At 39.1% G+C, this 23,027-nt stretch overlaps 1 protein-coding gene and 1 non-coding gene across 8 annotated transcripts in view; both read right to left on the bottom strand.

Moving 5' to 3' along the window:
* Positions 1-1,502: 1,502 nt before the first annotated feature.
* Positions 1,503-23,027, bottom strand: part of IWS1 (interacts with SUPT6H, CTD assembly factor 1) — a 45,988-nt gene continuing 24,463 nt past the window's right edge. For 4 of the 7 annotated variants that reach the window (XM_070359816.1, XM_005894342.3, XM_070359804.1 and 1 more), the window contains exons 6-14: positions 19,932-20,029; positions 18,680-18,830; positions 16,746-16,828; positions 15,607-15,736; positions 14,618-14,735; positions 12,362-12,473; positions 11,354-11,410; positions 6,641-6,752; positions 1,503-1,870 (exon numbers count right to left, since the gene is read on the bottom strand). In XM_070359816.1, coding sequence (XP_070215917.1) covers positions 1,739-1,870; positions 6,641-6,752; positions 11,354-11,410; positions 12,362-12,473; positions 14,618-14,735; positions 15,607-15,736; positions 16,746-16,828; positions 18,680-18,830; positions 19,932-20,029 — 993 coding nt within the window. In that variant the 3' untranslated portion in view covers positions 1,503-1,738. Of the gene's footprint in view, positions 1,871-5,989; positions 6,149-6,640; positions 6,753-11,353; positions 11,411-12,361; positions 12,474-14,617; positions 14,736-15,606; positions 15,737-16,745; positions 16,829-18,679; positions 18,831-19,931; positions 20,030-23,027 lie in introns of all 7 variants that reach the window. The other 3 variants (XM_070359819.1, XM_070359811.1, XM_070359797.1) reach the window with 1 other exon arrangement.
* Positions 8,131-8,202, bottom strand: TRNAE-UUC (transfer RNA glutamic acid (anticodon UUC)). Its single transcript has one exon. It is a non-coding gene; the product is annotated as a tRNA-Glu (tRNA).

The following is a 23,027-nucleotide window of genomic DNA, read 5'->3' on the forward strand; positions in this document are numbered from 1 at the left end:
CAATGATTTTTAAAAACTGGATGAAGTCATAGTGTAAAGTGCTACTTTACTTTTCTTGTTTAGAATTTTTAATGATCAAGGTCATCAACATCTGCTTCAGTAGATGGCTGTGCTGGTTCTCCAAGTGTTTCTGAGAATATGATGCAAAAATGACGCTGCAGATAACAGCTGTTCTTCCGTCTCCACCTAGTGGTTAGTTATTACCTCTATCTTTACCTACCTGCTTTTTACAACGATCACATTTGTACTTTTAAATTTATTGAAAGTAAGGGTAAAGAGATCCTGAGAGATTCTAAGTGCACAAACTTCATATTTTGGTTGTTCAAAGACTTTTACCAACAATCTCATGTATTTCTGAATATCAACAGTCAGATAACACTTCCCCAATTTGTAACATAAGATTTCTATAATTAAAATCAATGACTTATTCTTGGATTTAGTCATCTTGATTAATGAGATTTCTCACAAATAAGTCTGCAGAGACTATAAAAATGACTTTAAAGTATCACAAAAATAGAACTATACAGCTGTAAGTTATACTATTCTCTGTCTCAATTGCCTGGCTGCTCATCAGCAATTATAGCGATTTTCAACTATGCCCATGTTTCCTCTTAGATAGTACTTCTTAATCTTTTTTCAAATTGTAGGACCCTCCTCCCCCAAGGAGAAAACGAATTTGAAGGTGAAGGTGAAGTTGCTCAGTTGTGTCCGACTCTTTGCGACCCCATGGACTGTAGCCCACCAGGCTCCTCCGTCCATGGGATTTTCCAGGCTAGAGAACTGGAGTGGGGTGCCATTTCCTTCTCCAGAGGATCTTCCCGACCCAGGGATGGAACCCCAGGTCTCCCGCATTGTAAGCAGACGCTTTTACCATCTGAGCCACCAGGGAAGCCCTTATAATTAGTTTTATTATAAAGCATTCAAATGAGGATCAACGAAATGAAGACACATGGAAGATGAGGTACGGTCTGGGAGGAAACGCAGAGCTTCTGCACTCTGTGGAATCAAGGCACATAGCCATAGCAGCACATCAGTGTGTTCACGGAGGAACACAGGAAGCTCCACTGACCCTCAGTGCCCCGAGTTTTTAACTGAGGCTTCATTATTTGGGCACGACTGATTACAACATGGGGCATTACAACTAGGTCAGGTCAATCTCCAGGGTCCCCACCCACCCACCACGGGGCCTGCCCCAAATTCCAACCCTCTGTGTGGTAGGTCCTTTCTGGTGACCAGCCCCCAATCCTAGTTATCCAGGGGTCTACCAGGACTCGCCTCATTAGCAACATAAAGACATTCCTAGTACCCAGGAAATCCCAAGGGCCTTAAGAAGTACACGGTGAGGAACCAAGGATGGAGGCCAGACAAACCATACCAGAGTTGGAAGGTTGAACTTTTAAGGGTCAAACCACTGTAACAGTTACAGTTTTTCTTCACTCACCAAGAACCAATTTTCACCCTGGTAGCGAATGCACCCTTGAAGACAATGAAGAGACAGCCCCCCAAAACCAGAATGGAATTTTATTGTGTAAAGTTTATAGAAGTATGACTAGTATTCTTCTGTAAAAAGTGCACAACAAATGGTTTTAAATATAACTGAGAGAACTGCGAATCCTATGACATTTGATACAGGCTGAATCATTTACAGGTACACTAAAAAAGTTTTTAAAATATCATCTTTCTCCAAAGAGTCCATCGCGCATTTCTGAAGAGTAGCAACGGGGAACCTCCCAGGCAGTCACAAGGGCATCTTATTGCCCTCGATGCTGATTTTTACTGCGTGTGCAGATCTGCTTTTTTTCCTGATGTCTGTGAACTTTCTCATCTGTTTATCCAGTCGACTGATACCCTTCTTGGAGGTCCCCTGAAACTAAGAGTGGGGTAGAAATTAAACAGCAAATTACTGAAACACATATATTTAGTTTTGTCTTTCACCTTCTTTTATCTGAAAGTCAGCAGACTGAAGAGCTCCCAGCTCTGGAATAACCAAAATAAGCTTTGGTGACCTCAGGAACAACAGAGCAAGTATACACAGCAGTGTCAGAAATGTATATTAAGCTCTCTCAGAGAAGAATAATTTTGTTGTTATCTGCGCCGTATTTTAAAATTTTGCCTCAAGTCCACAGAAATTTGCTAGGAGACAGAAACGGGGGAGGAATGAAACTACATTCCCCCTGATTCATCAGATTACATTTTGACTGTATGCTTTTTCCTTTCAAAGACCAAATATGGAGGTGACCACTTGACATACACAAGTTCAAACAGTGCTGGCATAAAAAATTATCTTCTAAGGCAAGGAAAGTCATCGAGAAAAAACCCTAAGCGTAACGAATGAGATCAGAACTGCTAAGTGCTTGCTGGAGCTCTAGTTTCAGATTAGAAATAGTCAGGATTCTATAAACCTGTGCAAATGATGCCCCTTGTCTGAAAGACTTCCAGGACTGCTGGGAGAAGTGATCAGGTAATAATAACAAATACAAGCACACAATCACGGCTCAAAATAAACATCGGCTACTACTACTATTACTACTACTTTGCAATCAGTTTGACACAAAAAGAAAAGTAAGTTAAGTCTCTTGATCGAAGAGGCTTACTACTTCTTGCATTCTCTTTCTACTTGCCCTTTTATGGTTAAAGATTTGTTGTTAGGTAATTTCTTCTATATTTTGAAAAGATTGTTATGTCTTGAAAAAGTGTGGTCTCCAAGAAGTTGACACCTTTAAGAAATGCTGAAAAGGTCTGCCATTTATGTTGGATCAGGGCAAACTCTTCTTGTTTGGTACAGTAATGCCAGCAATCCCAATCTTCATGAATGTTGAGTAGTTAAAAAGAGGTGAGTTTTTTCAGTTCTTTTCCCCAGATATTTACTACTGAATCGCCTGTGAAGCTTAATTCAAAGAATGCTAAAATAAGGTAGAGACTGGAGATACTTTAGGGCTGGTACTAGTGTGGTGAAATTCTTTTGAGTTGGGGAACCCCTCCTAGGCTTAGCTCACCTTTAGATTCAGCTTCTACCTCAGATATAAGCAAGGGTCTCTAATAAAATCATTCTTGAATAAGAGCTACATTGATATCCATCCTAGATTTTCTATGTACATCCAATTACAAGTATTATATTAACATCAATTTTAGTATTTGGCACTAGTCCTGTGAGGGGGTGTAAAAATTCATTATCAGATGAGAAAGCACTATCACCCTACGCAATACCCCAGATTTCTGGAGTCCCTTCCTTTCAGACAGTGTGCCCCGATTTTAGGATGTGCAGAGTCAGTGCACACTGGAAGCCTTGCCTGCTCAGATCTCTGCCGACTGCCCAGCTCCCAGCAGCTCTCCACATCAGCCTGCACTTCTTGTCCACTCCCAGCCCCTTCTGTAACAATTTGAGCCCTCTAATCTCAGCAACTGGGACACGCCCAGGCTGCGCTGATCTACTACCCCTTGTTATAGATCATAAGTCCCGTAGCTGGCAAATGCCTGGTTACCCCAAGTCTGAAAACACACAAAACTGAACACCTAGCATGTCAGATTCAATAACTTCTCTCTTGATTTCTTAACCCTACACCACCTAGGACAGTAAAACTGTATACTACACTTTATCAGTGAACAATCAAAAGCAGCCTAAAAGATTAGCAAGATGGGTTTGCTTTAAAAAATACGGTCAATCATATTATAATACAATATTTAGTCACTGAAGAATGTTCACTCAAATGAATTTTTACCATGTTAAGTAAAACACAAACCTAACAAGGTATAAAAGAATATGATCACAATTTTGCTTAAAAGTTCAAACACTACTACCACAACAAAAGAAACCCCAAACCAGTAATAATATGTTTATGCACACATATATAAAGGATTAAAGAAATAACCCAGAATGTTAATATAAGGTGTGGTGGGATTACAAGTGACACTAAGTTTATTTGTGCTTTTTGTATTTAAAGATTTATATAAAAACATGCACTGCTTTGTCATTTTAATGTTATTTTAAAAGCATTACATGGAATAAATTAGCATATAAACATACAATGTAGTGCAAGTTATTGAATTATTTAGAAGTGAAAAATCAGAAACCATAGAAGAACGAACAAATTATTAATATGTTTTTACATGATAGACTTATGCAGCCATTACAAATGATAAATATATAAGGTGGTTTAATGAGAGGAAGTGATCAAAATTATATAAATATAATTTTAATTATATTAAAATATCAATAGGAAACAAGGCAAAATTTTTGTCACATTGCTTTTGAGTGGTGAGTGATTTTTCTTTTTATAATCTCAAAATTTTCTACAATTATAAGCAGGAAAAACTAAGTTTAAAACATTACTGAAAATACATTTAATACATCAAAATTGTTAACAGTGGTGCTTTACATGGAGGAAGAATAGAACTTTGGGGAATGGGGTTTATTCTACAGTATATTTACTCATGTAATTTCAAAAATAAGAATTACACTTAAAATAAAAAGAGTTTCATGTGAAAGCCATTAATTCAGTTCAGTTTTCTCTTAGGAAGCGTGTTTTCCAGTAACACTCATAGTGTCTGTACAGTGTGAGAGCCTGAGGGGACATGTGAGGAGTCTTAATAGGGAGACAGTGCAGGACAGTTCACTGCAGTGTAACACAGGATGTGCTGATTTGTAGTTTAGTTGCTCAGTTGTGTCTGACTCTTTGTGACCCCATGGACTGTAGCCTGCCAGGTTCCTCTGTCCATGGGATTCTCCAGGCAAGAACACTGGAGTGGGTTGCCATTTCCTTCTCCAGGGGATCTTCCCAAAGCAGGAATCGAACCTGGGTTGCTTGCATTGCAGGCAGATACTTTACCAACTTAGCTACGAGGCCAGCTCCCCAAACATGCCTTATTATTATTTTTTGGACAGAGCTCTATAAGCCAGACAGGCCAAGATAAATAACAGTCCATTTTGATTTGGGAATGTTGGACAAAGGAGAACTCTGAACTTCCCTCTCGTCATGCTGGTCATGTCTCAGTCTAGAAGGAGGCTGGGCCACCTGTTCCCCCCTCCCCAACACCTACAGGGAGGGTGGGATCCAGACTATCAACACCGCAGACAGGCACATGCCCTTCCAAAAGAGACTGGCCATTACCACTTTTTACTACATTTTTCTCTGCCCTATTGTAGATCCTGATTTTCTGGAATAAGTGTACTGGGGAAGAAAATATATTATGAAAGAGAAGAATAAAAGAAAGGAAGAGACAGTGAGAATAGTAAAGGTAAAGAAAAACAGGGGTGGTGGGGAGGGGAAGGAGGGATATCAAGGGAAACAGAAATAGAAGAGGAAAGGGAAGGAGGGGACTTCCTTGGTGGTCTTATGGTTAGGACTTCAGGTTTTCACTGCCCGGGTTCAATTCCTGGTCAGAGAACTGAGATCCCACAAGCCACAAGGTGTGACCAAAAAGAGGGGTAGTGGGGAGAAAAAAGTGAAGGAAGTAGAGATGAAGGAGTTCTTAGCACTGAACCAGTGCTCTTCTACCTTTATTTATTCTCAATAAAGTAAGACTGTGTGCTTGGACTTCCAAATGTATATTAATTAAATTTATCTCCTAAATATTCAGTGTTAGGATTTATGCAATGAGCCCTCAAAGGCAGGTTACTGAGCCACTGATAACACAAAGCCACGTCCCTTCCACCAAGATGTTACTAACCAGCTTATATGCCTGTAAGGCAGACCAACCACTATGATTCTGGGCCCTGACAAAAACCTTTTTAATAAAAAGGGTACCAGGCAGAAAGACCAAAATATCTATCAGTGAGGTAATTATATACTGGGGTACTGATAAAGGAAGGGAACCTCATATCAATTTCTAAATATTCAAGATGACCAGAATGTCACTAGGTGCCTGTCACAGTCATTATTTCAGAACTAAAAGTGGTTCTGGCCTTTTCTGGTTAGGAAAGCACACACACACGCTTGTTTCCCCTCTAGCTGCTCAAGCCCATGCACAGAGCATGCTTCCTTGGGGATACCTCCCAGATAAGGCTCGGGCAGGGCCAGGCCTACAGGGGCATCCTGTTGCCTTCAATGCTGAACTTGACAGCACGGTGCACTTTGCTGAGTCGTTTCTGTTCTGCAAATCTCCTCTTATGCTTTTCCAATCGGCTTAGGCCCTTTTTAAGAATACCAGGCTAGAAAGAGTAGTTTGAATGGAGAATAAAAAAAGATTACTGAGCAGCAATGAGGATCAGCGAGTAGTATTTACAGTGATGGAGACATAGTGTCTACCCTAAACACCTCATAACAGACTGACTTAAAACAGCTCAACAGTAGGGTGCAAAAGGTGAGTTCTGTTCCTCAGGGTTCTAAAAAAAATAAAAGACTACACCAAAACACTCTAGCCTTCAAGCTTCAGTTGAAATAAAAGGAGTTAATATGAAGAAACTTCCCAACTGATAATGTTTCTTTAAGTCAGAAGTAATGCTCACCAGTAATAATGGTCAGAAATATAATCAAACCAGTAATAATAATAACCAGATAAACTGGCTAGATAAAGAGAAAAATAGCTCTCTTCAAATCAGACAAACCCTAAGAGCTGCTTAAGGGTTCTCAAACATGAAGTAAAAGACAGACAGTAATCTGCGTTTCAGATCCACCTTGTTGTCCCTGGACTGATTACTTACCCTGGATGATTCCATTTCCACATTCCACTTGGGCCTGACAACATAGTCCTTGTTCGAGGGCATGGGGACCCTTGCCCGGGCGCAGAATCCAGGATCTCCAGGTCTAAGAGCCCTGAGAACGGGAAGAAGAGCACGCTGCTTATGTAGCCAGCCTTAGCCGGGCCCATGCACTCATCCGCACATCTGTGTCAGATCTCCTCTGCCCTCCCGATGTCACCCACCCATGCCCTGCTGTCTTAGACGGCTGCATCATCACTCATGCTGCTCTATTAACTGCTCGACTTTCCCCACAAAGCCAGCTTCCTCTGCAGGATTCCTTATCCCCTCTTCTCAGCTTCAGATATAATCGTGTCTCTCTCCTTTCTAAGGCTGGTTCCTCCATGAGGACTCTGAATCTCAATTTCTCTGGTCTAATGGAGTCACTTGTGTTCACTTGTGACATGGAAAGTCAGGCAGTCAAATGACCTCCCAAACTGAGTATGACCATAAAGTGGTTTACATGGTTGTGCATATGCAACTCATACAGTCATCTTTTGGTCTGTTTCCTGTTTTGTAAAAAAAAAACTTGAGATACAGATTCACATGCAGTTTTAAGAATTAATACAGAGAGATCCAGTGTCTCTCTCAAAAAACAACATGCAAACCACTACAGCACACTATGGCAAGCAGGATATTGATGTTGCTGTCACTCATCAATTTTTATTTACATTTTCCCGTTTGGCTTGCATTCATGAATCTCTGTGCATGTGTTTCTACATAAGAAACCACCACACTATTTTCCAGAGTGGCTGTACCATTTTACCTGCAGCAGTGGATGAGTGATCTAGTTTTTCTGCATCCTTGCCAGCATTTAATGGTGTCACATACAGTAACTTTCACATACAAATTTAAGAACTACCATGCTCAAGTAAGACTGCCATCCTTCAAAAGTAAAGTCTATTCAGTGTCTGGGAATTCGAATCACTCAACTTTTAGGTAACTATCTCCACTGGTAAAATGGAGATTGGATATGTGTGTATGTTGGGGTGGGGGGTGGAAGAGAAGGCTAAAAGATTCTAAACTCTTTTCTATTCCCTTGTATGGTTTGCTCTATTCTTAAATATCAAGCTTCTATAACTTTCATATATGTGAATAGACCAACTGACTAGAAAATTTCCCACAAGTCTTATTTCCCCCTGAAGCCACTATCAGCAAACCTATCCACAAGTAAATGACATGTGCTCCCTCCAACTGATTTCCTGTTTGCCTTTTGTGATGTGGGTGCTGCATAATTGCCAGCATTCACTGCAAAGCCCCTCTGAAGTCTACTCTCCACCATAGCCCCCTCCAGGGCAGCCTTGTCCTTCTCTAGGTTCTCGTCCAATGTGTAGGATCACAGCTCCTCACTGGCCTTCGGTGGCTACACCCCTTTTCAAAGCATTCAGTTTATTTTTTGATGCATTTAGTGGGTTTTTTTGTTTTGTTGTACTGTGCAGCTTGCGAGATCCTAGTTCCCCAACCAGGGACTGAACCTGGGCCACTGCGGTGAAAGCACCGAGTCCTAACCACTGGACCACCAGGGAATTCCCCGTTCAGATTATTTTTCACTCTGTTAATCTCATGATTCAACAGTCTTTGCTAGGGAGATAACTATCAATGTCTCTAGCTCAAACTCCAGCACTAGACCCAGGATATTTACAGGACTCTCTCATTCACCTTCTATTTAATACGTTCAAGAAAAAACTCACCTATGACTTCACATCAACTTCTCTCCACTCTAGTGAAGGGTAACACCATCATCTCAGTTAGTTAAGTTTAAAATTCTGGTTGGTATCTTCAACTCTAGCCAGCTCTTCGCCCACCAAGTCACCAACTCCTGGCAGTTTTGCACCTGTGAATTCTCAACTTTCTGCTTCTCCATTACAGTTTCAGTTGACCTGTATCATCACCTTCAGTTCTTCTGCCCTGCAACCCATCCCACAGCATGCCACCAGCAGTGCATTCCAAATCAAATTTAATTTCACATCCATGCTCAAAAACTTTCTAGGAAACCAGAGAAGTAAACATCCCTCATCTTGATTTAAAGCACTTCAGAGTTTGGTCAATATTTGCATTTCCAACCTTATCTTCCACCACTTCAGGCACCACAGTTACTGCCCGATCACTTCGGCCTACTCAGTTCAGTTCAGTTGCTCAGTCATATCTGACTCTTTGTGACCCCATGGACTGCAGCACACCAGGCTTCCCTGTTCATCACCAACTCCTGGAGCTTACTCAAACTCATGCCCATCAAGTTGGTGACGCCATCCAACCATCTCATCCTCTGTCGTCCCCTTCTCTTCCCACCCTCAATCTCTCCCAGCATCAGGGTCTTTTCAAATGAGTCAGCTCTTCGCATCAGGTGGCCAAAGGATTGGAATTTCAGCTTCAACATCAGTCCTTCCAATGAATATTCAGGACTGATTTCCTTTAGGATTGACTGGTTGGATCTCCCTGCAATCCAAAGGACTCTAAAGAGTCTTCTCCAACACCACAGTTCAAAAGCATCAATTCTTTGGTGTTCAGCTTTCTTTATAGTCCAACTCTCACATCTATTCATGACTACTGGAAAAATTATGGATTTGACTAGATGGATCTTTGTGGGCAAAGTAATGTCTCTGTTTTTTAATATGCTGTCTAGGTTGGTCATAGCTTTTCTTCCAAGGAGGAAGTGTCTTTTAATTTCATGGTTGCAGTCACCATCTGCAATGATTTTGGAGCCCAAGAAAATAGAGTCTCTCCCTGTTTCCATGGTGTCCCCATCTGTTTGCCCTGAAGTGATGGGACCAGATGCCATGATCTTCGTTTTCTGAATGTTGAGCTTTAAACCAACTTTTTCACTCTCCTCTTTCACTTTAATCAAGAGGCTCTTTAGTTCTTTGCTTTCTGCCATAAGGGTGGTGTCATCTGCATATCTGAGGTTAATGATACTTCTCCCAGTGATCTGGATTCCAGCTTGTGCTTCATCCAGCCCAGCATTTCACATGATGTACTCTGCATATAAGTTAAATGAGCGGGGTGACAATATATAGCCCTGAGGTACTTCTTTCCCTATTTGGAACCAGTCTGTTGTTCCATGTCCAATTCTAACTGTTGTTTCCTGACCTGCATACAGGTTTCTCAGAAGGCAGATCAGGTGGTCTGGTATCTGGTATTCCCATCTCTTGAAGAATTTTCCACAGTTTGGTGTAATCCACACAATCAAAGGCTTTGGCATAGTCAATGAAGCAGAAGTAGATGTTTTTCTGGGACTCTCTTGCTTTTTCGATGATCCAACGGATGTTGGCAATTTGATCTTTGGTTCCTCTGTCTTTTCTAAATCCAGCTTGAACATCTGGAAGTTCATAGTTCATGTACTGTTGAAGCCTGGCTTGGAAAATTTTGAGCATTACTTTGCTAGTATGTGAGATGAGTGCAATTGTGCAGTAGTATGAACACTCTTTAGCATTGTCTTTCTTTGGGACTGGAATGAAAACTGACCTTTTCCAGTCCTGTGGCCACTGCCGAGTTTTCCAAACTTGCTGGCGTATTGAGTGTAGCACTTGCACAGCACCATCTTTTAGGATTTGAAATAGCTCAACTGGAATTCCATCACCTCCACTAGCTTTGTTCGTAGCGATGCTTCCTAAGGCCCACTTGACTTCACATTCCAGGATGTCTGGCTCTAGATGAGTGATCACACCATTGTGGTTATCTGGGTCATGAAGATCTTTTTTGTATAGTTCTTCTGTGTATTCTTGCCACTTCTTCTTAATATCTTCTGCTTCTGTTAGGTCCATACCATTTCTGACTTTTATTGTGCCCATCTTTGTATGAAATGTTCCCTTGATATCTCTAATTTTCTCTAGTCTTTCCCATTCTATTATTTTCCTCTATTTCACTCAGGAAAAGTTTCTTATCTCTTCTTGCTATTCTTTGGAACTCTGCATTCAAATGGGTGTATCTTTCCTTTTTTCCTTTGCCTTTAGCTTCTCTTCTTTGATCAGCTATTTGTAAGGCCTCCTCAGACAACCATTTTGCCTTTATTTTTCTTGGGATGGTCTTGATCACTGCGTCCTGTACAATGTCACGAACCTCCGTCCATAGTTCTGCAGGCACTCTATCAGATCTAATCCCTTGAATCTATCTGTCACTTCCACTGTATCATCATAAGGGATTTGATTTAGGTCACACCTGAATGATCTAGTGGTTTTCCCTACTTTCTTCAATTTAAGTCTGAATTTGGCAATAAGGATTTCATGATCTGAGCCACAGTCAGTCCCATCTTGTTTCTGCTGACTGTACAGAGCTTCTCCATCTTTGGCTGCAAAGAATACAATCAATCTGATTTCGGCTACTAGCAATCCTAAAATAGGCCTTGAGTGTTTATCCTACATCTTTGCTTAAGCTCTCCCCTTTGCCTCTGATCCCTCTAAAGACTTTGAGAGAATGGACTACTTTTAATATGATTCTGTATTTCTGGAGCCTAACACAGTTTATTATATAGCAAGTGGCAACAAAATCTTTACTTGAACTATTTTTCAATTTTCTTGTAGCCTCCAGAGCACCAATACAGTGTGGATATTCAATAAATGCTACACTAGAAATCATCCCCCACTACTCTGAACCATCATTTCATTCGCTATTTTTCTTAAGGCAGCAAGAAGAACATTCACAATATCGTGTAAGAAGAAAATCAATACAAAAAAATCTTACTTTTCCTCCCCTGTCAGCACCTTTTCCAGATCTCTTCGGGGTGTCTGACCACCAGTGCTGGGAGAAAAGCAATTGATGAGATATTAGGAATGTTAGAACTTTACAATTAAGGGGAAAAGAGCACAGTGAAATATCAAACTCAGATCATAATTAGGTCTTTTATATTGGATCAGAGAAAATAATTCCTAATCTTATAAAAGTGCTATTTATTTCAGTCATCATTTGCACATCAGGTTTCACTCACCTGTAATGATCCTGCTAGATGCAACTGTATCCAGTTTATGGATACAAATTTAACCAGTGATATCCCCCCCACCCCCACCCCCCTGCCCCGCCACTAAGAATCTGGAAATGGGACTAAGAAAGTCGTTCCTATAAGTGGTTGCAACAACAGAAGCAACCTCCAAAACGGCAGAAGAGGCCAGATGCAACCAGGAAATTCTGGGAGGGGAGCAGGTAACAAGCTTCACTAGACACTGCTGCTGCTAAGTCGCTTCAGTCGTGTCCGACTCTGTGTGACCCCATAGACGGCAGCCCACCAGGCTCCCCCGTCCCTGAGATTCTCCAGGCAAGAACACTGGAGTGGGTTGCCATTTCCTTCTCCAATGCATGAAAGTGAAAATGAAAGTGAAGTCGCTCAGTCGTGTCCGACTCTTAGCAACCCCATGGACTGCAGCCTACCAGGCTCCTCTGTCCATGGGATTTTCCAGGCAAGAGTACTGGAGTGGGGTGCCATTGCCTTCTCCAACTAATTCACTAGTTTAGTATGCAATAAAATAACAGAGGCTTTGAATAAGACTAGACTAGTGTCTAGTCACTAGACACTACCCACATTTAAACTTAAACGGTATTATGAACTACAAGAGACAGCAAGCGGAAAGACAAACTCCTATCATCTTATGGGTTTCTTAATCATCTTTATTTACAAAAAAACACAACAACAACAAAAACCCTGAGTTATCAGAGCAATAGTATTTACTTCACTTACTCATACCTGTTCCCTCATACCTGTTCATTCTTCGCCTTTGGGGCATCTGTTCTAGGTCTCTCTGCTCCCTTTCTTCTCTTGTCATTCCTTTGTAGTTTGAGGTAAGACCAAATATAGGCCGAGACCATTCATCTACAACAAAGGGAAATTAATTATTTAGTCAAAAGAGTGGCATTCTTGAAATAATCACACCCTATGGGAATGTCATATCAGAATATTCTCTCCTTAAAGACACCATTATTTCAGAACCATTTATAGGATAAATGTCTATTTAAGTCTTCTGCCCATTTTCTGATTTTTTTTTTTTTAATACTGAGTAGTATGAACTGTTTGTATATTCTGGATATTAAGCCTTGTTGATCACATTGTTTACAAATACTGAAAACAAAATCTTGAAATTCTCTATGCTCTTATTCTAACCAAAAACAAGCTCCTTTATTACTTAGTTGTCAAATTGGTTTAAATCTTTTAAAATTACCTTTTGATAGTGCAGACGTTGGGCCTGTATTCATCAAGTCTAAGAAAGCTGTTAACAAAAGTGCACACACAAAAATGTTCTACATGCACACTGTTTAGCCAGCAAAAGGCCAGAGGTGCCATTTGATGTTTTTGTTCTTACTGCTGCATTATATGGACATCCCTGGTGGCTCAGACAGTAAAAAATCTGCCTGCAATGCAGGAGACCTGGGTTCCATCCCTGGGTCAGGAAGATCCCATGGAGGAGGGAATGGCTATCCACTCCATATGCTAGCAGTCCCCAATCTTTCTGGCACCAGGGATCAGTTTTGTGGAAGACAATTTTTCCATGGACATGTATGTGCGTGTGATGGCTTTGGGACGATTTAAAGTGCATTACATTTATTATGCCACTGCTGATCTGACAGGAGGTAGAGCTCAGGTGGTAATGCAAGTGATAGGGAGCAGCTGTCAATACAAATGAAGTTTTGTTTGGTCGCCAGCTGCTCACCTCCTGCTGTCTGATCTGGTTCCCCTGGTACAATAAAGGACCTTTACAGACAGGACACAGGTGTCATCAAACTAAGAAGGAAGCAAGGAGTCTTGGGGGTCTATATCTCTTTAAAAACTGACATGCCTTCCCCATCTCTGGATTCAGAATTACTTGTAGTACATCATGGGTATCAGTAGGAACAGCCTGCTTCCCTCTGCCTAGGGCAAAAAGAAGGTTGAAAACCACTGCATCAAAGCATCAAAAGCTCATTATTTAATAGGCAGTAAACTGCAGGTTAATAAGATGTAATACTCCTCTAGTTTATTTAAAAAATTAAATTTCTTCTAAAAGTTTTTGATAATCTTAAAATAGCAATAGGCAAGTAACTACTGTATTCAGATATAAAGTCAAAGTGAAAGTGAAGTCTCTCAGTCCTGTCCGACTCTTTGTGACCCCATGGACTGTAGCCCACCAGGCTCCTCCGTCCATGGAATTTTTCAGGCAAGAGTACTGGAGTGGGTTGACATTTCCTTCTCCAATTCAGATATAAAAGTAGTTACCATTTCAATCTAGCCTTAAAGTTTAAAAATCTTTCCAACACAAAGCACAGGAAGAATTAAGGAGGGGGATGAAGACACACGTGGTGTTCAATATAGCAACTGATTAGATGAATTTCAGTTAAGACTTCTCAGGATTTCTCTGGTATCATTAAGTAATAACACACAAAAGGCTCTGGAGATCATTATAAAAGTAACAACAATAGCAGCAGCAGCTAACATTTCTTGAGGATTTACTGTATTCTAGGCACCATGCTTTATATATATCTTGTTTAATCTTTACGACAACCTAAGTTAAACACACAGTTCTCTGTTTTACAGAGGAGGAAACCTGATTTAGAGTTTAAATCACTAGCCCAAGGATATGCAGTAAGGCAGGTGGTAAACGGGAACTCTAGGGCCTATATTCTAATCTCCCTCTCTCTACATGTTCTTGATCCATAATTAGAAAACACATCATTTTATTTGTTATACACTGGGATAGCATCCTTAAATATACTGAGAAGCATTTTAAGCCTAAGGACAAAAAGCTTGGTATCTATAAGAAGGTATCAAAAATTTTTCTACTTCGTTTCATAGACTCATTTTAAAAGAATACTGGTAGAAATATAGTTAGTTTATATATATATATATAAAAAAACATATATACATATATACATGTATGTATATACAAATATATATATATATATATATATAAATATATATACACATATATATACATGTCTCTCTATAAACATAAACACAAGAAACAAAAAGCAAAATGTACATACTGATTAATTTCCCTGCCATGTCCTTGTTGGACCTTGATTCCTTGGGGTGTTTATAGAGATACATCACTGCTCGTCCAATCCCACTATGCTTCAGGGTCTCCTGGCTCACACTAGGTAGCTGGGGAACATAAACACATACACACACATTAATCATTAAGAAGCTGGGAGTCCTGCCAATCTACTCTAGCGGGCCTGCAACACCTGGTTCATTCACAACAGAACAAACGACAAAAAAGTTCTATTTTCAGTATCTATAGTCATTGAATACAAAGATACTCTGTGAGGAGTTCAGAGTTCAGTACTACCACTGAGTTGAAGTAAAACTTAACAGTGTGAGAAAGTGTAAACTAAGCACCCTCGGAGGTTGCCAGTTTAACAAATCAAGGGTCCTCTCAGGTCTCTGAACCAAACAGACCTACATCTGAACCCACAGCCACTTGCTAGTTTTGTGACCTTGGACAAGTCATTTAACTTCTCTGAGTCTTAATTTCCTCATCTGTAAAATGGAGATAATACACCTATGCTGCAGGTTTGCTGTGAGGAATAAATGAACCTATACATTTAAAAAACACCTAGCACATAGCAGGTTCCTCGGGATTCCTTCAGAAGTTAAGCAGCTTGCCCAAGGTGTCAGAGCCACATAAGGTGGCCCAGACCAAGATTTAAAGGCACATCTGAGGCTGAAGTCGGTGCTCTTTCTACATCAAGTGCCTCCCTATAAACACGCCCACCACCATACTACTGTTCTCAGATAAACCAGAGCTACTGCAAGATCTTTCTTCTTCAATACCATAGTCACAAGAAGTTTTAAAAGGCCTTCCTTTTAAGTTCATTTTACTTGGTATGCTCCTAATAAACATACCTAATACAACTCTTCTGACAGGCTATGGCAGACAGAATACAAAAATACACAGTAAAATGCAGAGGTTATGATAATACAAGCCATGTCTAATAATTAATGCAAACAAGTCAGATTATCTGCCTCTCACCTCTTGCAGAATCCTCAGCAGCTCTTCTCGAATCTTCAGTGCTGGTAAACTCCTATCTGGTAGAGGAGAGAGCCATTCTTTGATGGCGGACATCACACCACTGTCAATAAATGTTTCTTTAAGGTCCTGCCTAAAACAATGACAATAAAGGAAAAGAAGGTCAAGTCTATGAACGCTGGTTCTACTGTAGCTTCCTTTGATTTTCTTATATATTTAGTGATGTTTCAAAAAACTGCTTAAAAAAAATTACGCATTTATTTACTGAGCCCCTGTTCATAGATTTCAACAGCTCTATGAAATTTAGTTCCTGTTTTCAAGAAACAGACATGATACGCAAAGAAAGATGGTTTGTTAACAGTAACCTGCACCCCCACCCCCCCCCGCCCCTGAAAACACATCAACTTACACGAGGGTAGGCTAATGCTGGTATGACTGGTGCAGACATAATGAGCTTCAACTATCACATCTAAAAAACTTATGTTGAACCTAGGAGAACAGTGATCCTTAAACTGTTTCAAGTAATAGAGAACCCAGAATTATGCTATTCTTTGCAGGCAGGAATACCACCACTCTCCCAGCAGAAAAAAATCAAAACGAAATACTGATTATTATTAAAATTCCATTTTATGTACCAGATCAATTATGTTAACAGGGAACATGATATTATATATATGAAGTCTGGCACAGATAATTTTCTCTGTTGGCATAGAGGTAGCAATTTTCTAGTATAAAGTCCTAGACCATGTGTTTGGCTCATTGGTGTACTAATTCAAAGATAAAATTCATGATATAACAGGTCGCAGGAGTCTTGTTCAATACATCCTCCAAGCAGTCTTCCAGGATTTGCTCTGCTCTCAATCATACTGGGAAAACAGACCCAATTTATAAAGAACAAAATTAGTAGTTTCCAAATTTTCTTTCATTACCATCAGCTTGCCATTTGTTCTGTTTTTATCAGGCATAAAAGTTAAGAAAAATCTCTAAGAAAGTAATAATTTAGGAAATTCTATTCATTACTATTTTTCTGTAAATTGATAGAAGTTGATCATTCTTTAATAACATCTCTAGAACACCAGTACATAGCTTGAATATCATTCCATTAAAAGGAAAGCACTTTTTTAAGAAAACAGAACACTTACTTCTTAAGGTGCATGACCACAGTAGGTAATAATGTTAATTTTTTCAGTGCTGGTTTTTTTTGATTATTCAACTGTCTGTCTTCCTATAGGAAGAAAAAGATTTTTCTAAAAAAAAAAGTAAAAAGAAAGCAATGGCTTTTTGTTTTTAACTTTTTAAAATAATTTATTTTTAATTGGAGGAAAACTACTTCACAACATTGTGTTGGTTTCTGCCATATATGAACATCAATCAGCCATAGATATACATATGTCCCTTCCCTCCTCCCACCCTATCCTGTCTCTCCAGGTTGTCATAGAACACTGGATTTGAGCTCCCTGAGTAATACAGCAGATTTCCACTGGCTATCTAATTTTGCACATGGTAATGTATATGTTTTAATGCTAGTCTCTCAATTTGTCCCACCCTCTCCTTCCCTCCATGCCCACGAGCCTGCTCTCTGTCTCAGCTGCTGCCCTGCAGATAGATTCATCAGTACCATCTTTCTAGATTTCATATATATGTGTTAATATACCATATTCATCAGAGAACAACTGCTAATAGCAAATTATTAACACTATAATTCTAAGCTTTAAATATAACAAAGTGGCAACTTCTCTGAGACACTAGAGGTTCTCCTACAAGAAAGAACTACATACAGTATAGGCATTTAGTAGTGCCAAAACCCACAAAATTGTTAGAATAATTAGTTTTAACATCTACAAATTGAGAGTAACAATTTTAATTTAAAATACTGGCACAAATGTCAGGTTTTCAGAGTTCATTCAATGTACAAATTATACATGGAAAAATTTAGTTTATCATCAAGAATAATATTCTACCTATGCAGTTTGTAACAAAAAGAATATGTTATTAAAAACTTTTAGTCTTTGATATTTGGGTATTTTTTTTCCTACTTTTTTTTTTTGGTTGCACTGCAAGGCTCACAGGAATCGTTAAGTTTCCGAAACAGGGATTGAAACCCAGGCCCTTGGCAACAAAATCTTGGTGTCCTATCCACTGGACCACCAAGGAATTTCCTCTGCTTTTTTAACTGTAGAAAATTTAAATTCTACAAACACAGAAAACAAAATGACACACTCCTGACACACACATTTCAATGATTAAACACACATGGCCAATCTTGCTTACTGATCTCTCTAGCTGCTTTCCCCTTCACCCTTGAAGGGGAACAAATCTGGAACAAATCCTATACACACAGCAAAATACCTCAGCAAGTGCCTCTAAAAGAGCAGGACTTGTTTTTAATCATTGTATTTGGCCAATTTTTACAATTTGAGCACAATTTTAAAATGTAATCTTTTAATCACAGGCAAAAGCATGACGCATGAGTTTAAAACCTATTAGACGTAAGTTTATAATTTTTTTGTATGTGAAGAAACGTCACTTTGTGGTAAACTAGCCAAACCTGAGAGCAAAATCATTCCTCCATAAAAACAGCAAACCAGGGACTTCCCTGGCAGTCCAGATGTTAACATGCCATACTTCCAATGCAGAGGGTGCAGGTTTGAACCTTGGTTGAGGAATTACATACTGTGTAGCCAAATAAATAAAATAGCAAAATATTATGAAAAAGGCAAACCAATTCAGCTAAAAAGGCTCATTTTACTAAATAATCAAGTCTTCATTTTTTTCCCCTAAAACATACTACTAAAAATTTCCATGTTTAACATTTGGAACATTAAACGCTTATCATAAAAAAAAAATTAAGTATCTTTAATGTAAATTAAGCAAGAATTAAGTTTTTTTTTTTTAAAGGCAGGAATTCCCTGGTGCTCAAGTGGCTTGGACTTGGTGCTTTCACTGCCAAGGACATGAGTCCAATCCCTGGTTGGGGAACTCAGATCCTGCAAGCCACAAGGTGTGGCCAAAAAACAAAACAGGCTATATAACCAATTATGTGAGAGAAAGAAGGATGAAGCCGGAAGTGACCCACCTCAGCAGCTTCATTCATCTTGACAATCATGGCACTCACAACATCGTCAGCATCACTAATAAAAGTGCCACCATCGCGGTTGCGTCTGCGCTTGCCACTCATGCTCTTTTTCCGTTGTAACATCATCTCAAAGTCTGACAGAAAGTCCATGCTAAGCAGTAACACAAAAGCAAGTAGAATATAAATTCTCTTTTAAATACACATCTTCTTTTAAGAGTTAAGAACCACCATTTTTAAAATTCTAACTCAATGAAGTACTACTTTTTTTTTTTTTAAAGTACAAGTACTTTTAAAATTGTTTTTAACAGAACACAATACTGCTGCTGCTGCTGCTAAGTCGCTTCAGTCGTGTCTGACTCTGTGTGACCCCACAGATGGGGGCCCACCAGGCTCCCCCGTCCCTGGGATTCTCCAGGCAAGAACACTGGAGTGGGTTGCCATTTCCTTCTCCAATGCATGAAAGTGAAAAGTGAAAGTGAAGTCGCTCAGTCATGTCTGACCCCATGGACTGCAGCCCACCAGGCTCCTCTGTCCATGGGATTTTCCAGGCAAGAGTACTGGAGTGGGGTGCCACTGCCTTCCCCGACAAATCTGCTAAGAGCCTCAAAAAGTCATCTTAAGTGTTCACCTGAATCTTTACACTTAACAAGGAAGCTAATATGCTCTCTGCCAAGTAAGATGATACGGTTTATATAATTTAATTTCCAAAGGTATTGGAAACTCTCAGCTTAAATCTTGCATGTCACTAGGAATTAAGAAGGAAACTATTATTTACAGTATCATCTTTATAACCCTAACAGTAACTAATAAATCTTTCTATGTTTGGCACCTTTCAAGACACCAGATTTTTCTGCACAGATTCCTATCATCTCAACAAAAGTATGTGAAATACAATCAAGCAGTATTCTGTACCTAAAACTTTCCCCTCCGGGACTCCTAAATCAACTTTCTCTTTCTCAACAAACTTTTACTGGGCTACTTTTCAGACTGAAAAGTAAGCTGAGATATGAATTAAAAAAGCCTGACAACCAAATAGCTCCACAAAGATAGCTAAGCACAGGGCAAATGAAAGAAGAACAGCAAGTACAAATAATTTTAAGATAGCAACTGTATACAGAGAAGTAGACAGGAGGACAAAAATGGAAGATTCTTTCCTACACTTAACCAGGAACCAAAATAAGAAAAACAAAGTTTGTTAGTCTTCATCTCATTTTAAAAGTTCTCTTTAACAAAGTCCTTAAAACAAACTTACTGTTTTCCTCTCTTTATGTTATCATCAGAATCTGAATCTTCTGCTTCTTTTACCTGTGTTTCACTTTTTTCTTCTTCCAAATCTTCTTGGTTAAAACCCTAAATGCAGGGTAAGTTAGTCAGTTATCACAACCTCATTACAGACTCTTCCGTGTAACTGCCTGCTCTTGGATACCAAAAGATATATAGCAAAAAAGCTCCTTCCCCTCCAGCCACTAGCGTTACTGGTTTTCTTGTTTCCTTCCAGAAACACTTATGCTTACAGAAGCACTTCTACTTACTACATTCTTTTATTATACACACTGAGTGTGGTATACTGTTGTGCACATTTCACATCTAACAAAAGAATCTGGAGTCAAACTGATATTGGTATAAACTACCTTTGTTTTTAAGGCTTTGATTTCATCAAACAATTGCAGCCATAATTTAAGTATTTCCCTATTGACATTTAGATATGTGTAGTTGAAATCTTGAGAAATATCTGCAAATTGTCTGCAAATTGGTTATACCATTAACTCTCCTTCCAGCAAAGCACAAGTGAACCTGTTTCTCACCTTCTCATGACTACAGCAGGTTATCAAGCATTGACATTAGCAATCTCTGCACTGAGAAAAACAAAAGACATCTCTGTAGTTTTCTCTGCATCCACTTATTATGAGTAAGGCTGGGCATTTTTCAGGTTTCAAAGCTATCTGTTATTATTTCTCTGTGAACTCTCAATATCCAGTGGCCATTTTCCCACTGGATCTTTGTCTTACTGGTATAGAAAATCTCTTTAAAAATGAGAGAAATCAGCCCTTGTTATGTGACAGGAACAGCACAATCCTCACACCTGTACAGTTTTGCAAACACAGTTTGATTTTGTTTATGGTAATGTTTTCCAGGCACAATTTTTTAACTTAAATGGCCAGTCTTCTCTTCGTAGCTTGTAACTTTCACATTATACTTAGAAAAGCCTTCCCAATGCCTTCCCTAGTATGCTGTTTTTCTCACTGGACTGAACCTATCAGCTGATGTCCATTCTCCACACTAGAAAAATATATCTTGTCCTTGTAAATGTGGCTTAATGTTGAGTATAAGCCCCATGAGGGCAATGTTCAACAATCTCTGGCATTCATTGAGTGAATTCTTTTCTATTTTCTTTGGATTTGCTATTTTTCTACCATCTTGACCTATACTCTAAATTCATCTACTTTCATTCTCTCTTGCTTTAGTAATGAAAGTACTGACGTCTTTTTCAACATAAGAACTGTTTAACAAGTTTTAATTTTCTCTGGATGGCAAGGCTGTTTTATTTGCCAATTTTGTTTCAGACTTTTAATTACATTGCATTCAGAAAATGCTGTCTATAGTTTCTATGTTTGGCAAAAGTTTAAATTTTATTTGGAAATGCAAAGAACCAAGAAAAGTCAAGGCAACCTTTGAGAAAAACAGACTTAAAGGACATAAAAAACCAAATATCCAGAGTTATGCATTAACAGTACAAGGATAGACCAATGGAACAGAAAAGATAATTCAGAAAGAGACTAGAAGATACACACTTGATTTATGACAAAGATGTCACTACAGAGTAGTGAAAAGAAGAATCTGGGTCAACTAGGGGGTGGGGGGCAGAAATCTTGACTATCTCATACATATTGAACTTGTTTGTTTTTTATTCACTGAGTCGCGTCTGACTCTTACAACTCCATGAACTGCAGCCCACAAGGCTCCTCTGCCCATGGGATTTTTCCAGGCAAAAACACTGGAGTGGGTTGCCAGTTCCTTCTTCAGGGGATCTTCCCAAACCAGGGATCTAACTTGTGTCTCCTGCATCGGCAGGCAGATTCTTTACCACTGAGCCACCAGGAAAGCCCACACACTGCACATAAAAACTCATTCTAGACAGACTATATAAGTTAAATGAAAAGATAAGCAAGATTCTAAAGAATTACTCACAAGAATGTTTTTATAACCCTGGGAATAGGTAAAACTTTCCTACAATTCGAAAAACCTTCAACATAAAGCAAAAGATTGGTAAAGCAGATTTACAATAAAAAACTTTTGCTCATTAAAGACTCCATTAAGAAAGTGAAAAGGCAAGCCACTGAATAGAAGATATTTTTATCTTTTATAATCTCCAAAGGGTTTCTATGTCTGGATTATATAAAGAGAGAAACTTCTCGGACTTCCCTGGTGGTATAGCAGATAGGAATCCGCCTGCCAATGCAGGGGACGTGGGTTCAGTCCCTGGTCTGGGAAGATTCCACATGCCACAGAGCAACTGAGCCCATGCGCTATAACTACTGAGCCTGAATGCTGCAATTACTGAAACCTATGTGCCTAGAGCCTGTGCTCCCCAACAAGAGAACCCACGGCAGTGAGAAGCCCACAAACAGACTGGAGTAGCCCCTGCTCTCTGCACCAGAGAAAGCCCTCACACAATAACGAAGGTCCAGTTCAAACAAAAATTTTAAATTAAAAAAAAAAAAAAAGAGAGAGACTCTTTCCTATCTTTGGTGGTATTTTTTGGTCTGATGGTTCTATTGTTTATATTTCACTTACAGAATTGTGCATTCTCTTTGCAGTTCTGTCAATTTTTGCTTTGCATATGTTATATGTATTTAAAGCCATGTTACTAAGTACATGGCTAGGTACAATTTAAAACCTTTTTCCAATATAAAGTGACCCTCTTTATCTCAAACAATGGGTTTTGCCTTAAAGTCTAACTCTTTGATATTCATATAGCTACATCAGCTTTCTTGTGGTTAGTGTTCAGAGAGAGTATCCTTTTCCATTCTTTTATTTTCAATGTTTCTTTATCTTCTGTTTTGGATAAATTTTGAAATGAGTATAAATATACTCATTTTAAAAATCTAGTCTTTTTAAATTTGTTCTTTAACTGGAGCACTCAATACATTTCAGTATGATATTATCAAAGTTTGTTATCTGCTATCTTACCGTGTACTACTTTCTAACTGTCCCCCTGTTCTGTATTTCCTTTATTTTTCTCTTTTTTGCCTTCTTTTGGATTGACTAGCTTTTACTATTTCATTTTTCCTATTAGGTTGGAAGTTACACACTCCAATAGTATTTTTAGAGATTACAATGTGTATCC

Source organism: Bos mutus, chromosome 2 (genome assembly GCF_027580195.1).
Source record: "Bos mutus isolate GX-2022 chromosome 2, NWIPB_WYAK_1.1, whole genome shotgun sequence".
NCBI lineage: Eukaryota > Metazoa > Chordata > Mammalia > Artiodactyla > Bovidae > Bos > Bos mutus.